Source organism: Coenobita brevimanus, chromosome 89 (assembly GCF_032717465.1).
Source record: "Coenobita brevimanus isolate Jiangsu-jjx chromosome 89, ASM3271746v2, whole genome shotgun sequence".
NCBI lineage: Eukaryota > Metazoa > Arthropoda > Malacostraca > Decapoda > Coenobitidae > Coenobita > Coenobita brevimanus.
The window spans coordinates 21232318-21251036 of record NC_137042.1 but is presented as its reverse complement, the minus strand read 5'-3'; the positions used below and the strand labels follow the sequence as shown (position 1 = coordinate 21251036).

The window sequence follows — 18719 nt, the reverse complement described above, 5'->3', positions numbered from 1 at the left end:
CATGGAGTTGTTGCTGTCCTAACAGTGAGAGGACTCTCCCTCCGTGTAAAGGGATCTTTGTAAGTGGCATGTGTTGGGACTTAATGCTGAATGGTAGTGAGACCTGGGCAGGAAAGTAAAAAGATACTCACATGCTCAAACATACAGATGTGACAAAGATTAGATGGTTGTGTAGTGTATTACTGAATGTGAGGTCTGGGGGGGCTAGGATTATGACTGAAGAGTTGAGAGGAAGGATGGGGCTTGAATGTACTGGTGCTATGATGAGAAAGAATAGAATGAGATGGTTTGGGGATGTTGAGAGAATGGAGGATGATAACTGGGTGTTGAAAGTGAAAAGTGTGAATGTCAGGGGTAGGACTGCAAGAGACCTGGGATGAAGCAATAAGATGACGGGCTGAACAGGGAGGCTGGCACAGATCAAGAAGTGTGGAGAGCCACCATTAGGTGACTGAGGCTGATGCATGCAAGCATGTTGGAGCCTTTATAAATGATGAGAACAATATGAAATGCTGTAGAGTTAGATTAGTTTAATCAAGTTCCTGACAGTTTGCTTGTCACATACCTTGACAGCTGGAAGAAATTTTTCAGAAAGAGTGTTTTATTTGACAGCTATATCCTTTATATGGTACTGGAAAAATTTTAAATGCTATAATTTCAATAGATACAACTGTAAATATGAAAATACCTAATACAGCAGTTAGTTAAGGAATGGGGAAGGAGATTTATATGAGTTTCAGCTGCAAATATACAATGAAGTGTTGAACACCTTACTGCTAATGCACCTCACATGCAACACAAACAATATGGCAAGGATGATATACCTTTGTCACCACAGACATATTCCTGTGTGCCAGGAATTACATCAGTACCCTGGATGACATGGAAGAGACGACACTCATCTGGCTCATACACTGCAACACCCCAGTCATGGAACACAAACACTCGGCTCTCTCGCTGCTCACCTGCTGTATGTAGGAACAAAGAAATAACAGATTCTACAACCACTGAGATATTTGCATATAACACAAACACCTTCTGGTCTAATGTGTTAAAACATTATACTGTGAGTGTCAGAATGCAAGAGGGAACTGGACAGTTCTGGTGTTGATGAGACCAGGCTGGTCTGCTGGCAATAGGATACTACTGTACTGTTGTTTTTCACAATTGCTTTGATGGTTTATTTCAGTTAATAGTTTTCCACTTTGGACAGATATGTGGAACACATAAGGTCTCTGAATGTACAGTCGATGTGATGGTGTGGTACATTTTAATTTCTGCATTGTTTGGATAGAACAGCATTAGTTGTACATTCATGGATAATTTTCAGTCATAGAGAGCTAGGCTGTGAAGTAACTATGGAACATGAGGAATACAAACAGAGCAGATTACACAAATAATATAAAATCAATGGGCTACAAAACTGCCCCTTACATACCCAGTAGTGCCGGAAGCATTCTAGCACTGTGAGGGCAAAATAGCAGCCAGTATGGGTTTTCCACCAAGGAGCAAAATATGAAATTATTATGCTAATTATGAAAAAAAAAAAAAGTGGGTGTCATTATTTTCAAAGTTACTTAACCCGTGGACTGTGCAATTACCTTTTTTTATCCCACCCAGTGGTGTGCAAAAAATGTTAAAAAAAGAAAAAAAAATGAGTTTTTGTTTATTATAAACTTGAAGATAAACATCCAGGATATCATCTGGTGGAAAAAAAACTCTCTCTCTCTCTCTTTGCGTAGTACCATGCGTAAGTTTGCGTAGGGGTGTAGTGAAAAAATGATTTTTTTAAATTTTTTTATTATAAACTTGAAGATAAAACATCCAGGGCATCATCTGGCGAAACAAAAAAAATCTCTCCCTTTCCATCTTTGCGTAGTGCCATGCATAAGTTTGTGTAGGGGTGGTGTAGTTAGCGGTGATGAATGGCCACTGGAAAGTTAGCACAGCCTAAGCAATGGCTCGCAATGTGATGCTTCCCAGCCTGAGCTGTGGCTCATAATCCATGGGTTAAGATATTTTAAATAGGACAATGCCAGATATACAGTTCACTTGCACAGTGCGCAAGAGATTGGGCAGTCCGCGACCTCGCGCAGTGTGAATTCGCGCACTAAGAATACACAATCTTATGGGAAAAATTACATATGGGCAATACCCCCTCATACCTGGACCTTTTTTTGGCCCTTAGAGAGATAATAAAGGTCAAATTTTTCAGACATTGTACTACAGATATTACTACAATAAAAAAATAAGGGCAGTCACCATAACAAGAGTAGACAAAAGGCCTGATGGACTTAAATAACAGGGGTTCTGAGGTGCGGCAACACACTTAGAGTGCCCCCGCTGCCACCACGGCTGCACCATGCTTGTTTAATGGTTGCCAATCGTGTATTATTCCAGGCTTTGACAAAGAAATTTATGGCCTGTCAAATGGTACATTTCTTCCAGAATGCAGCAACAGTCATTATGGTGGGGGTTGCAGGTATGTCAGGTGAAGCAGGTGAGTCAGGTGGGCCTGTGGAGGTGGAGGGGGAGGAAGCTGGTGAGTCATGTGGGGCAGTGGAGGAGGAGGGGACAGCGGTGGGCGTGTCAGGGGAGGTGGTGAGGGGAGGATCCTCCCTCTCCTCCTCGCTACTGCACACATCTTTGGCAATTTCCTTCATCTCTTCTTGCTTGTCTGTTTATTCCTCATCTTGTTATGGACGTATTGGTAGTATAACAACTTGGTATTCACGAAGTAACCGTCATTATTATAGAAACTGGGTATCTCTTCTAACTTATTGTTATTGCCAAAAATGTTATTATTAAAGTTGTTATTGGCGAGATCTTACTGTACACTCCTCTTGAGCACCTTCCCCAAGAGCCTATAGTCACTATTGGCACGTTGTGTGTGGGGGGGGGTCGCATACTCATGGAAAATGGCATTTTTGAGCCACTCCTTGCCTCTACCTCGCGTTTTGTGAGGTAAACTCACGCATTCAAGGTTTCTGGTTATTATTTTTGGTCACTCACACACAATACAATTTGTGCACTCTGAGCTCGCGCAGTAGGCAAGCGAACTGTGTATGCCTGAAATCACTAATTCACTGTTATGCATAAGCAGCTATTTGATTAAATATTATTGTTTAAGAAAACCACTTTTGTGGGAAAAAAAAAAGTAGCATTTGGTGTTCAAATTTACATTTTGTCAGCGCCGCATAATGTATCTGTAACAGATTCACAGTGAGATACTGGAGGGGAGGGGGGCGGTCAGAAACTACTGTCTGGCCCCTACCAAATATTCAGGGGAGGCAAGTGCCCCCCTTACCCCCAACTTTCAGTGGTCTTGTACATATCTATCATCAAGCTGAGACAGTCTATTGACAGATGCAGTTGAGCAAACTAAGGAACTGACAATGGATCAAAAGGAACAGATATGGTAATGATGAGGATGCACATGACAATGGTTTGGCACTTCTTTACCTAGGCAGTCAATGAAATGACTATCTCATGAGTGTACATGAAGTGCATCTATAAAGAAAAATAAAAAATACTGTATGTAAATAAACATGCAAATGATTTTGCTTGTGACATGAAACCATGATTTCAAATCCTTAATAATATAAGAATGACATGTGTTGCACATTTCACTGGACAATCCATTTGATTTGTCTTACTTAGAGGTTCTTCATTTCTGTTTCTAAATCCTACCTCATCCAATACTTTAGAGGAAATCAAGACTGGGATTATGATGATAAAAGAATAATTCACTTTATAAGGACTTGTATAAAAAGTATGTACACAAAGTATGTGCACAACAGGGAGAAGACTTGTGGGACAGCAGTTTCTTGTAGTCTTTAATGTTGCTTTTAATGCAGCAGTATTAGAGATGCATTTTCCATATCCTAGTTAATTATCTGACTTCTAGACATTTCATAAATAGTTTTGCTGGTATTCTTCAGGTAATATATCAACAATACTTCACTAAATAAAATATACTACATTTTACCTGAACTACATATTATGTAAACTGTTCTGCTTAATTCTGCACCAGCAGATTGTGAAATTATGGAAAAACATGAACAACATAAAGTGCTTTAACCCGTGGATTGTGAGCCACAGCTCAGGCTGGGCAGTGTTGCATTCCGAGCCACAGCTCTGGTTGTGCTGGCCATGCATCACCATTAACAACTCGACCCCAACGCAAACTTACACATGATGCTACACAAAGATGGAGAGAGAAAGAGATTTTTTCTTTTCACCAGATGATGCCCTTGATGTTTATCTTGAAGTTTATAATAAACAAAAACATTTTTTTTTTTTCATTTTGCCACTACTCCTCTGCGTAAACTTACAAATGGTCCTACACAAGGTGGAGAGAGAGTTTATTTATTTATTTTTTTACACCAGACAATGCCCTTGATGTTTATCTTCAAGTTTACAATAAACAAAAACCAAAAAAAAAAAAAAACTTTTTCTTCATTTTTTGCACACTACAGGGTGGGATAAAAAAAAAAAAGGTAACTGAGCAATCCATGGGCTAAAGGATTTAATATTTTACAAAAAGTACTGTGAAACAAAATATTTTAAAACAAAATACATTAGAAAACTGAAGTGGAAGAAAATTTAAAGCTTCCATATTTTAATGCAGCAAATAAATAAAACTTGAACCAAGCTAGGTCAGCTCCAGTATCATTTAACAGGGTGGTAATTAAGTGATATTATTGAAAACAAGAACTGAGATCACGGGACCTCAGTAAGAGAACATAACTCCAATTTTTATGTTACCAGAATCATTAGTACTATACATAAACTCATACTGGGATTAAAAAGTGGTCAACAGAGGCTATAACTACTTACTGGGAGCTGGGTTCTCTTGAACGATCAGAGAACTGATGTCACGAGCCATGCCTCCAACACTGGTGGCCTGACACATGTATGCCCCAGTATCTGCATAGCCAATGTTGCGCACACGCAATTGTGTACCATTACCAACCACCTGGTACTTGTGGGGAATGTCTACACGTAGAGGTTCATCATTTTTCAGCCAGTCAACCTGTGGAACAACTGCACTATCACCATGAAGCAATTTATGACACACCTATACATACAAAACGAATTATTATGGTTACCAAGTTCCAACTGATTCAGAGATGAGATGATGATTGGACTGACCTTTGGAAAAGGTTCTCCAGTAGCACGGCACCCCATCACTGCCTCCTCACCTGGCCGCAGACTCTGTATGTGTGGAGTCACCTGAACTGTTGGCACCGCTGTGAAGGACAAATAAGGGGACTTAGAATTATGTCCATTGATGACACAGAGGTCATTATGGTAGACAATCAATTTCTGAAGGGCCCCAATCTTCCCACAACCTGCAATGGTTGACATTACGTCCTGGTCCGCACGTGAACTGCTGGGTGAAGAGCGACAATGGGATGGGATGGCACCTACTGTACTTGGTTACAGGGATATGAAATTCAAATGTGATGATATCCATGACAAGAGGGAAAAAAGGGCCAAATACATTAGCAGGATATTCATCACCTAATTCAAGCATCAATCACAGGGGGTAGGGGGGTTTTTCAAGAATACTCCCCCAGTATCCCTGCTTGTCGTAAAAGGCAACTAAAAGGGTCGGCGGAGGGTTAGTGCCCATCCCCGGAAAACAACTAACTAAAAAAACAAACAAGAAGCCTCGGACAAGGACTGACCAAACGATGATGACCCAGGACCAGACAAAGGACTTGGTAATGGGTACATGGAATGTAAGAGGAGTGAATGATGAGATGAAAGAGAGAGAGATTGTCCAGGTGCTTGAGGGTGCGAAAGTGGATGTATGTGGAATACCTGAAACAAAATGGAGAGGACAAAGTGTGAGAGAATGGGAGTATGGATGGGGTATATGTGCAGGAGTAGGTGAGAATGAGACAGCAAAGGAAGGGGTATGTATAGCTGTGAGTAAAAGATGGAAGAAGAGCATAAGACAGTATGGATCAGTTGGGTCAAGGATTGTGTGGGTAAAGTTGAAAGTTGGAATATAAACGTGGGCGATTGTGTGTTCTTACCTAATTGTATCTTTACAGGAATGAGTCAAGCTCATACTGTCCCGTGTCTTAAACCATATTTATCGTACATATCTTTAAATCTGTGAATTGTTTTGGCACACACTATTTCATTCGGTAGTGCATTCCATTGATCAATTACTCTGTTTGGGAAACTGAATTTCCTTACGTCTTTATCACCTCTCTTCTTATGCAGTTTTTTGCAGTGTCCTCTTGCTGATGCTTCTCCATATGTTAAGTAATCATCTATATCTATTTTCTCCTTCCCTGATATGCACTTATATAGCATTATCATGTCACCTCTTTTCCTTCTCTCCTGTAGTGTTGGTAGATTCAGTTTATTTAGTCTTTCTTCGTAGCTTAGGTCCCTTAAGCTTGGTATCCATCTTGTAGCAGCCCTCTGAACTTTTTCAATCTTGTCTATATGCTTTTTGAGATGAGGACTCCAGACTACTGATGCATATTCCAGGGTTGGTCTAATGAATGATGTTATTATCCTTCTTAGCATGTCTTCATTTATGTATGTGAATGCTATTCTCATATTTGCAAGCAGTGTATACATGTTCCGTACCTTCTCGCTGATGTGGTCAGCCGGAGATAGTCTGTTATTGATAATCACACCTAGGTCTTTCTCTCTTTCTGATGTGTATAAGGTTTTATTTCCTAACTTATAATCCCAATCAGGTCTTTTTCCACTTTTACCAAACTTGATTACATGACACTTGTCCACATTGAATTCCATTTGCCATGTACTACTCCATTCATGAAGTTTATTTAATTCTTCTTGTAGCTCCCGACAAGAGTCTGTGCTAATAATTCTCCTTTGTATTTTTGCATCATCTGCAAACATATTCAGATAGCTCTCATTTCCAGTATTACTGTTTATATCATTTATATACACTAAAAACATGATTGGTGCCAGCACTGAACCCTGTGGTACTCCACTAGTCACTTCTTTCCATGATGAGTAGTTTCCTCTTAGTACTGTCCTTATTTCTCTTTTTATGAGAAAGTCTTGCATCCAACAGAAGTTTGCCTCAAATTCCTCCTTGATGGTACAGTTTCCATAAAAGTCTTTGGTGTGGTTCTGTGTCAAAAGCTTTCTTGAAATCTAAATAGATACTGTCCACCCATCCTTCCCTTTCCTGTATTGTGTTTGTTACTCTGTCATAGTAGCTCAACAGATTAGTAACACATGATTTTCCTTTTCTGAAACCAAACTGTCTTTCTGTTATCATACTGTGTTCTTCTAGATGATTTACAAAAGCTTTTTTTATAAGCTTTTCTAATACCTTGCTTACAACACTGGTCAGTGATACTGGTCGGTAGTTGAGTGGATTTTGTCTATTTCCTTTCTTGCATAAAGGGACAATATTTGCTTTTTTCCAAATATCGGGTAGTTTACCTTGACTCAAGGATTTCTTGAAAATTAAAAATAATGGTTTACTTAACTCCTTTGCACATTCTCGTAATACCCAACATGAAATTTCATCAGGACCACTTGCTTTTCCTCTGTCTAATCTACTTAACTCCTCCTGTATTACTTTTTCTGCTATTTGTATATCTGGTAGTATGTGTGGACATGCGTGTTCCACATAGTCCCTCTCAAAATTTTTTTCTTCTGTAAAAACTAATTGGAAATTCTTATTAGTGCTTCACAAATATCTTTCTCTTGTGTATAAGTGATTCCCTCGTCCGTAATGGATTGTATTATATCTTTTACTTTGGTTTTGCTTCTGATATAGCTGTAAAACAGCTTTGGTTGATCACTACTTTTATTTATTATATCCTCCTCAAACTGTTTTTAGGCTTCCCTCCTTATTCTTGTATAGTCGTTTCTTGCCTGTTTGTAATTATTATACGCCCTTTCGCTACTGTGTCTTCTGTATCTATTCCACAACAAATCTCTTCTTTCTTTTGATTTTTTACATTCTGTATTGAACCATTTCTGTATTTTCTTATCTGCTTCTTTGTGCTGTGGGATGTGCTTCTGGACTCCTATTTCATAAAATTCACAGAATTTTTTATATACAGCATTTAAATCTTGTCCTCTAAGCTCATTTTCCCAATCAACTTCTAAGAAATACTTCTTTAGGTCTTGATAATTTCCCTTTTTATAGTTTAGGCTCTTTTTGTAACTGTCATTGCTGTTTACTATGTCATATGCTATCCTGAAGTTATAATTTAGTACAGCATGATCGCTTTTGCCAAGTGGAGGGTGATATATTAAACTGTTAGTATCATTTTCTTGCCTAGTAAATATTAGATCTAGCACTGAAGGTACATTGAGTCCTCTTTTTCTGGTGGTTTCCCTCACATGTTGCGTTAGGAAGTGCTAGAAGAGTGAGAAGAGTTCTGGACAAATGTAGAAGTGTGCATGGAAAAGTTTGGAACGAATGAGAGAGTGTTTTTGATCATTGATATGAATGGTAAAGTTGGGAATGTGAAGGTGGATGGAATTGTTGGTGAGTGGGGTGTGCCTGCTGAGATAGATGAGAATGGGAGCGCATTAGTGGACATTTGTGCTGGGAGGGGGTTGGTGATAGCCAATACCCTCTTTAGGCATAAAATGATCCACAGGTATACATGGCAAGTGATGAGAAGGGTGGGTGGTGAATTGAATGAAAGGAAGGCAATGACTGATTATGTGTGTGTGGATGAAAGGATGCGAAGATGTGTAATGGATGCAAGAACTTATAGAGGTTGGGGGAGTGGACTTTCTGACCACTACTTGGTGGTGGCCAGAATTAGGATTCAAGTAAGATGGAGGAATAGAAGAAGGGAAAGACGAGAGGAAGGAGTAGTTGCAAGGAGAGTGGAAAGGTTACAAGAGGATGAGAAAAAGGCAGAGTATAAGAGAGAAGTGGAGGAACAATTGGGTAAATATGAATTGGAGCAGATGGGAGACGTGGAAGGTGTGTGTAGGATATTTACAGAAGAAATATGTGCAACATGTGATGTGGTGTGTGGAAGGAAGAGAAGACGGAGGGTGGTGCAAGGAACAGCGTGGTGGACTGAAGAGGTGAGACAGGCTATGGCACAAAAGAAGAAAGCATACAATGAATGGATGAGAAATAGGGGCATGGAAGAAGTTGAGAGGTGGAAGAGAGAGTTATACGTAGAAAGAAAGAGAGAGGTGAAAAGATTAGTAAGAGAGAGTAAGAAGAGAATGGATGAGGAATTTGGAAGGAATCTGAGTGTAAAGTGGAGGGACTGTAAGAAAATGTTCTGGAAAGAGGTGAAAAGAGTAAGACAGGGTGGAAGTGAAGTTAGCAGGGGAGTGAAAGATAAAAATGGTAGATTACTAGCGGAGAAGGGAGAAAAAGTGAGCAGATGGAGAGAACACTTTAAGGAATTGTTGAACATAGAGGCTGGAAGTAATGCGAGTATAAGTGGCTGGGGAATGGCTGGGAGAATGAGGGAGGTGAAAAGACAGGAAGAAATCAGTAGGATAGAAGTTGTGGAAGCAATGAAGAAAGTTAAATCGGGGAAAGCCCCAGGAATTGATGGAGTGTGTGGTGAAATGCTGAAGCATGGGGGAGAGATAGTAGTAGAATGGATGTGGAAGATGTGCAGATTGGCCTGGGAGGAAGGTAGAGTCCCGGAGGATTGGAAGTCAGGTATAATTATTCCCTTGTACAAAGGAAAAGGGGAAATAGAAGTGTGTGGTAATCATAGGGGCATTTGTCTTCTTAGTATAATAGGAAAAGTGTATGGTAGGATTCTTATTGACAGAGTTAGAGAAAGAACAGAGAAATTAGTTGGAGAAGAACAGGGAGGCTTTAGGAAGGGAAGAGGTTGTGTAGATCAAATATGCATTCTTAGATCTTTAGTGGAAAAGTTTCTAGAGAAGGGAAAGAAGTTGTATGCAGCTTTCATGCATTTGGAGAAAGCATATGACAGGGTGGATAGACAAGGATTGTGGAAAGTGTTAAGAATATATGGAGTAGATGGGAAGTTGTTGAATGCTGTGAAGAGTATGTACAATGGTGCAAAGGCTGCAGTGTGTGTGGATGGTGAACTAAGTGAATTTTTCTCTTTGAAAGTTGGGTTGAAACAGGGATGTGTCATGTCTCCATGGTTGTTCAATCTGTACATGGATGGGGTAATAAAAGAGGTACAAGGTAGGGCAGTGGATGTTGGAGTGGCCCTGGTGAGAGAGGATAGTGTTTGGAACTCCCTGTACTGTTGTTTGCAGATGATACTGTGTTGTTGAGTGAAGACGAAGGGGAGCAGCAAGGCTTGGTGGATGAGTTTGGGAGAGTGTGTAAGAAACGGAATCTAAAGGTGAATGTAGGGAAGAGTAAAGTGATGGTCTTTGAGAGAGGTGAAGTCAGTGAATGTACAGCGAGGTTGGATGGTGAGGAATTGGAAAATGTGAGTACATTTAAGTACTTGGGTAGTGTGATGAGTAAGGATGGAGGTTTGGAGGGTGAAGTGCTTGAAAGGGTATAGCAGGGAAGAAAGGTTGCTGGTTCTTTGAAAGCAGTGATAAGAAACAGGGAAGCGGGCATGGAAATGAAAAAGTTACAACATGACAGTATTGTGATACCAACTCTAACGTATGGAAGTGAAGCTTGGACGTTGTTGGAAGGACACAAGTCAAGAGTGAGAGCAGTGGAAATGAGTTATTTAAGAGGAGCCTGTGGAGTCACATGGAGAGACAGGCTGACGAATGAGGATATAAAGGAGCGTTGTGGTGTGGATGTGATAGGAAGCGTTATGAGGAACACACTGAGGTGGTTTGGCCATGTGGAGAGGATGGAGGGTGAAAGACTGACGAAGAGAGTGTATGTGAGTGAGGTGGAGGGGGGAAGAGGGAGGGGGAGGCCGAGGATGAGATGGAGGGATGGGGTGGAGAGGTATATGAGAGAGGGGGGTGTGAGTTGGGAGCAGGGCAGTGAAATGTCGGGGGACAGGGCGACTTGGAGGCGATTTGTTTGTGGCCACCCCAAACGGGATTGAGGTGCCTGGCAATAGATAGATAGATAGCTAATAAATAAATTTCTTTTTGTTTAAAGTTACTCAAGATTCATCAAAAGTTACTTCAAAGTCAGAAATGTTCCTTTATACTTTGTGCTAGAGAAATTATTGTGTGGCACAGACAGCATCACTTCTTTGTTCACTTTCTAGGTGACACATGAGGTCTGCCTGTATGTACTGGTACATCACCAGAAGGCAGAGGTGAATGAAAGAAACAGTTCTACATGTATTTCTAAACATTAACACTAATTCTATATGTACAAGACACTTACTATGTACAGTAAGGACATGTGTCTGTACAACATCCTTGTTGCGGTCAGCATGACAAGTGTAGTTGCCAGCATGAACCAGCTGCAGCCGTGTCAGGTACAGAGAGCCATCCATGAACACTCGGATGTCCTGCAATGATATATATATGAGTTAGTTACTTCTTTTTACAGTATGTATTATATTTCTGTTTAATGGTTCATACTTTATCACCCCGCTGAGAGTGTAACAACCTGGGGCTAGGCTACTTACATAACAGTGGCCAGTATGGCACATATTTAAAACTGCATTTTCATCTATAAAATGGCTATGGTAATTTGATTCAAGCCTTCCAACTAAAGCCCCAGTTTCTCCCACAACATCCAAACACTTTATCTCCCTACCCTCCTACTCTGTTACATTTACCAAAATATTATACAGGTACTGTATTAAAATTTCCCAAAATCTCATCTTCTTGTGCTAAGGTGCTGGTAAGGGACACCTTCCCATGATGACACAATATAGCTGGGTAGCTCTGCTGCCTGGTTATGCAAATGTCCCTCAACTCCTTCCCTGTCCTCTGTAAGGAGGATGTTGACCTGAGGGAAAAGGCAGTTTCACCCACCAACTCACCAGGTTCACATTCGGCTGAACCTGGGGCTGAAACAACAACAATCTTAAGCTAAAAATTAAAGTATCTGATGAGTTATTTACTATCACTTCTGGGCTTTAAATTTTGAGGGTACACAACAATATAAAGGCAGCCTGTATCCTCTTAAACCATACAAAGTGGAACGTATACCGAAGTTATGATCTCCCCACAGTTACACATACATTTTGTAATGATCCATATGCTTCCTGATTCCTTCAAAGAAAAATGCTTTTGACTGTACCTGAAGCCACATATGCACCAGTTCTTTCACCCCTTCATTTCATCATTACCAAACCTCTTTAAGAGGAAAAAGACACAAAAATTGCATGGTGTGAGGTCAGGGCTGTTTGGTACATGTAGCAGAATCTCAACTTTGAGGTTTCTAATAGCCTCCATGGCTGCAGTCACTGAACTGGGGCAAGCACTGTCACAGTAAAGGTGAACAGTTTTTTACTTCAATCCTCATCTTTTGTTATGAACTGCAGGTTTCAGCTTGTCTTTAAGAACAAGGGAATAAGTTGCACTGTTAACACTTTATTCATACTATGCTGATATTTTATTGTGAATTTTGGTAAGTTTCATTCTTTCTGCCCACATGAGTCATATTACAGCACATTCATTAATGATGCTACTGTACATTAAAGAAGTGGAGTGCCCATGATGACAGTCACCACTTGAGCCCAACTGACAACGGTGTGCTGTGTGATATACCTGTCCAAAAATGAGTTGCATTTCCCCCCCCCCCCCAGTTACCATAATACTAAAAGCAACTCTCTCTCTCTCTCTCTCTCTCTGCCATCAACCCATCTAGGCTACCTCAGAATTAAGTGCAGCCAGATCCAAGCCATTCCTGCGCCAGATAATGGGAGGTGTGGGGGTACCAGTCACATCACATTTGATCTCCAGGTTGTCCCCTACACGTGCTGATACTTGGTTTACCTCCAGGGCCTTATCCAGTGACACCACTGATACACCTGCAATAGAGGGAAAGTTGAGCATAAGGAGATGGAGGATGTAGTGAGAGCATGATAATGGGGAGGGAAGAAACTAAAATAAAAAACCAGTGAGAAGGCATAACAAAATGAGAAGGAAGTGAAGTGACATGATAGGCAGGATATGAAATAATGAGGAGAAAAGGAAGTGAAGAATAGGAGAGACAATGAGACAACAGCGAGAAATGGAAGAGAAGCAAGAGGAGGAAGCTAGTGAGATATTAGGGAAGGAAGAAGTGATGCAACAGGAGGCAGTGATGGTGAGACAAAGAGAATGGAAATATGGAAAGCAGGATGAGGGACTGAGACAATGGTGAGGGAAGAAAGTGAAGTAGCTGGGGGGGGAAAATGAGTTAATGGGGAGGGAAGAAAGTGAAGCAATAGGAGGGAAAGAGTGGGTTAATCGGGAGGGATGACAGTGAAGCAATATGAGGGAAATGACAGGACAATAATGAGAAAATGAAGTTAAGAAATAGGATGAAAACCATGAGAAAATGGGTGAGAGAAAAATGTGAAACAGTAAAGAGAGGAAGAGAGGACGATGAATCAAAAATATGAAAGTATGGGAGCAGATGGAAAATGAGACGATGGGAAATGAAGTACACGAGGGAATATAAGTGACAGTAGGACAATGAAATAAAGAAGAATGTGTGGGTACAAGAGGAAGTGTACTGTAGGTAAGGTAACAGAAAAAAAGGTGCTAAATGAGACAGAGGAAGTGAAAAAAAAAAAAAAAAAAAAAAAATGTGATGAGCAGAAAGGAGAAGGCCTCAGTTAGGTGGTAGAGGTGAGGAGCTCAAACTGGTCATGTGTCAAGTTGATGGCCAGAAGGGTGTGTGAGTGAGGATACGGTGGGGCAGAAGCAGTGTGAGTGGACAAATACTGAAATGTTACAGGAGTGGAGTGATGTGAGGTGCAACATAGCCAGATGGAATGGCTGGCTGTGATGTGAGAGGTTAGATGGGAGTGTGAATGTGATGATATTGTGGGGTAAAATGGAAGTGCTCAGAGTGATTGGATAGAGAGATGTAACACACATTGTGGGGTATGGGACTGAAAAGTCAGGAGTGAAAAGGGAAGGACAGAAAAATTGTGGAGAAGGATGCAAAACCTGTATGAAACAATACATGAGAAGTCGCTTAATGCCAGACTTAGATGCAGTTGATTAACAGGAAGACATAGAACAATATTCCTCTAGCTGTCCTGTACCTCCTAAATATATAATAACAAGTTTATCACTGACATAAGTGTTCTTCTGGCAGAGTATTCCAGCAGGGTAAGCAGGGATGTGGCTGGGGGGCTGGGGGCAGGGTAAGGGTACAGTACCAAGAAATAGGTAAGCATGCAATTTACAAGATGAGGAAGGATAAAAAGGCATCACAATAATGCAAACAAACAAACAGGCACATATTCAGTCATTTTATAGAAAACACATTGTAATTCTGTCACGTTATTAGCAACAGCCAATCCATCCCACATCTTTTCAGCCCAGGAAGGCCTGGGGCATCAGATGGCTTGAGGTTAAACCCTTTCATGTCCCTGGCAGAACTTTTATATTTTTCCAGAAAATTTTTTTTTATCATATAAGTCTCCATACTAACAGAGATAGAAAAAAAACTGCATATACAACATGCCTTCATTTTATAATGAGGATGCGTTTGAATAGATCTATTGCATAACAATTTTTTGTATATATAAAGAGTCAATTCTGACATGGGTTCAATGGAGATATACTTCTGGCCAAGGCTCACCCATCCAACAAAGTATAAAAACACATTTCCAGCTCACCTAAGGTGGTAGTTATTTCACTTTCCTGCACTTCACCTGCTGCTTGAATTCACTACTGTTCCATCCCTGACACTAACACAACTGAAAATGACCATGTTCAAAAGCTATCCTGGAATAAATAAATGACTGTAAGCTTGTGTGTGGGCAATCATATAAGCAAAACTAATAATTGTACATCAACTAGTGAGGCTTCGTATGGGATGATCATATAATGATTGTCTAAACGAAAATATGATTGTATAATTAAAAATGGTCCTAACATTTTTGTCATCATATAAGAGATTCAATGCATACCGGTTCATCAAAAAACAAGGGTCTGATGTACTATACTGTACCAGAATGATTTGCCATTACATAATACAATGTTTGATAGCTTCTTCACTGTTTCATGCCTCCCTGAATGGTACTTCAAGAAAAGAGATTTTACCAAAATGTAACATAATTTACCATAGTTTCTTTGAAAAGTCATTAGGCACTGTTACAGCATTAATGATTCATCATAAAATGAGGGTCTGCTCTAAAGGAAACCCATGTTATCCAAAAATTTGCTCATACTGTGTCAACAAAATAATATAACACCAATTCTTACTACTGTATATGAAAAAGTTGTTTCACCTATGAGAATGCTTGATACAAAAACATACCCATACATATGAGTTTTCCCATCTATATGAAGCATTTCAAGAGAGGAAATACCCATATGACCCCCTGCAGTGTACAGATATGTGGACAACCCTCAATTTATGATCAGGATGCATGCATGAAAAACCAATCAGTCAATGAATGGGCATAATTTGAATGAATTACTACACAGGCTCAACTGAATTATGTTCCTGGACTCTGCCAATCCAGAGACCTAAGTACAGAAATCAATTTTCCACCCACTCCAAATATATTTATGAGACAAAATCAAATATTTGGTAAATGTATCTTTTAAAAACTGTAGAAAAAAAATAAATAACATACAAAAAAATAGATGTGTATTACAGTTACAGATGTATATTACTGCAGTTTACCCACAAAACCTGGTATGTTTTGGTTTGATCCGAGTCATCATCAAGTGATCCCCCCCTCCCATCCCCCAGTGGTGGGAGGCAATGTGGTCCCTAGGTAATTGCCCTGTCTTCAAGTGTGTTTTGTGCATGAGATGTCCATTTTGAAGGAAAAGGATAACTGTTGGTCTTTTGATTGAGGTTCACCAGAATGATTTTTGAGTGTTTGGGGGAACTCTTGACTGTGTTTGGAATCTTATAAGGAAAAGTTTACATCAGAGATTGAAAAGAGGGTGGCAAAAAATGTACATTACAGAGAATGAACATACAGTATAAAGAAAGGAGGTAAATAAAGGGTTGCCTGTATAGTAGTGCTTGCTGCCATGCCAAATGTAGTTAACAGTACTGCAAATTATTTTATATTTCATGATGGAAGGCTTGGATGTTTGTTTACCATCAAACTGCCTGCCCACCTTAGTATCTCCCACTGCACAACTTAATACATGCACTTGTGACTGTGCTCACTCATGCTCTCGTTTATACTCTCGCAGTGATGAGAAAAGTAGAATACATTGAAAAATAAAGGTTGATTGTGAGTCAGAAGTTCCTGTGTCTCTTTATTAAGAAGTGTAAGACCAGTACTATAAGTTGTCCAGATGTTGTGCATTCTGAGTTTTGTCTGTTAACCCAGCATGGTTGCATAGATATCTTGCTCCAGTATCATGTTAATGTTTTGGTAGGTGTTCTGATGCTTTGTATGTGTGTTGTGCATTTTCTGCTGAAGGTATTCTGCTGCTCTAAGTGTTTAATGAATGCTGTTTTTTTTTTGTTTTTTTTTAATGTGTCCGACTCTTGGCATAGCCTTCACAACCTGCTCCCAAGGCCCAGTAGTCTTCCTACATACCATACACCTCTACATCTCAACACTTCGGCATTAACACCCACCATCCATACTGAATACACGCAAAGGCTGTCTCATACATGACTGGTGTATTGGTATTAGCAAGGGTAAGTCTGATTTTATGAAATTCAAATCCTTAAACTGTTCCCTGCCCCAGCAGGGATTTGAACCTGGGTCCAGTAGGACAAAAGGCCACCTCTTTATCAAATGTGCCACCATCTCCCCCATATACCGTACTGCAGTAGATATGTAACGAGTACTGTATATTATGAACTGATATGTACTGTATTTTGGGGGGGGGGGTGTCTACAGTCACTTGGTCACTTGACATAACCCCACAGAACCTATGTTATACTGTATTCCATATCTGAAAATTCATAATTTAAAAGGACTTGCCTTGATTTAAACCCTTTGTGCAGTATAATGGGGTTTCCTCCACAGTAAAAATTCCTATCAAACTGTAAATGTAACTAAGCAAATTGTAAATAATGTGTAATCAGCAAAATGACTGAGGTTGTGCACTGTGAGGTCAGGGTAAATATGATTAGGTGCATTCCTGATGCTGGAAGGAGCTCAGGGATGAGGTAAGATGAAAGATAAGGAGAAACAGAGGTAAGGAAGAAAAAAGACCAGATATGAAGAAGCAAAATTAAAAAAAAAGCAAGGCAACTCCTGAGAAATTTCTTCTTTGTGAGAAAAGAAGAAAAGTGAGCCACCATGCTGATTATACACCAGTTATTTTTTGACTTGCCAATCATTTCTTCCCTTGCAAAGAATGGTGAGGAGGGAAGCTGCTCTATTGGTGGATGCAGAGGATGTGGTGGGTGGTGGTAACGGGCAGCGGGAGGCGTGATAACTTACTGTACAACTTACTGAAGGCGGTGTAGAACTCGTTGAGGGAGAGGCGTCCGTCGGAGTTGGTGTCATCGTAGCGGAGCAGGTCAGTCAAAGAGCAATCCTCAGCCAAGCGGCTCACCTCCTCTGCCTCAGACACCTGCTGCCACACCACCAGGCACCATAATGCCACCAATCATACCACCACCACGTCACCAATCAGCATGACAGCACAAGCCACCACCATTTTATTATAAGCCATCAGTGGCAGCCAACAACAATGATCCATATGAGTATGTCATTGGGCGTTTGAGGTGGTAACGGCAGTCAGGGATCCAGTTGAGTCATCCCAAGCCAACATCAGCCATCAACAGTTTGCCACCAGCCAAAGGAAATACAACAGAGACATAATATTAGGATCACTGTAACTAGGGAAACTATTTTTGCACAGCATGAGATCGACAACTTGGCTGTGCTCTCTACAGTAGAGTACTGTGATCAGAAGGGGCAAACAGTTTAATAGACAAGCAGGTATGGTAAGCATACAAGCTCACATGTACTGTAATGCTTTACTACAAACAACAGTTGGAGAAATGTTGGAAAAAAATCTCAACTTCTCTGAACAGATACCCTGGACAGCATTCTGTACTTTAATAATCTACCACAAAAAAATTAAGACTTAACCAAAAGTACAGGAGCTTCTTGATGGTGGGCTTCGTCCCCCCAACTAGTTTCTTTTTCCAGATGAAAAGAACGTCTTAGCAGTGGACGGGTTAATGAGAGCTTTATCCAACCCAACAAATTAAAATTTTCACCCCAAGCTGAATAACACTGTCTGGAGGCAGGAGGAACAAAATTCAGCCATCATACTGAAAGGGTTATAACACCAGATTATGGACCCACCTGTGCCAGCTCATCCTTGTCCAATGCGCCATTGTTGTTGGTATCAAATTTTGAGAACATAAGGCCCACCAGGTACTCCCGCTCTGACCCTCTCCCCTTCTCTGCCATCAGACGTGCATGGTGGTACAGCAGCAGGTTGTCCTATGGGTTGTGGCACAAATTTTAGCGTGACACACAAGGGATAGAACAGTCTATATCATAGGCACTGAGAGGGAAATTTCAGAGAGACACAGGGGATAATACAGCACAGCTATTCACTCAACTGAGGTAGCAATTTCAGGGTGTTAATAAGGGCTAAAACAGTTGTCCTTAGGGTTAAGAGAGAAATTTCAAAGTGACACATGTAATGAACCAGGGAGCACATACCTCTGCCAATGTTAATAA

General features: G+C 40.4%; 1 protein-coding gene across 1 annotated transcript in view; it reads right to left on the bottom strand.

Annotated features, from left to right (window-relative positions):
- Positions 1–18719, bottom strand: part of LOC145411413 (follistatin-related protein 5-like) — a 338220-nt gene that overhangs the window by 32121 nt on the left and 287380 nt on the right. Inside the window, exons 7-13 of the mRNA XM_080281453.1 lie at positions 18336–18476; positions 17460–17592; positions 12742–12899; positions 11300–11426; positions 5155–5252; positions 4840–5035; positions 825–968 (exon numbers count right to left, since the gene is read on the bottom strand). Coding sequence (XP_080137579.1) covers positions 825–968; positions 4840–5035; positions 5155–5252; positions 11300–11426; positions 12742–12899; positions 17460–17592; positions 18336–18476 — 997 coding nt within the window. The remainder of the gene's footprint in view (positions 1–824; positions 969–4839; positions 5036–5154; positions 5253–11299; positions 11427–12741; positions 12900–17459; positions 17593–18335; positions 18477–18719) is intronic.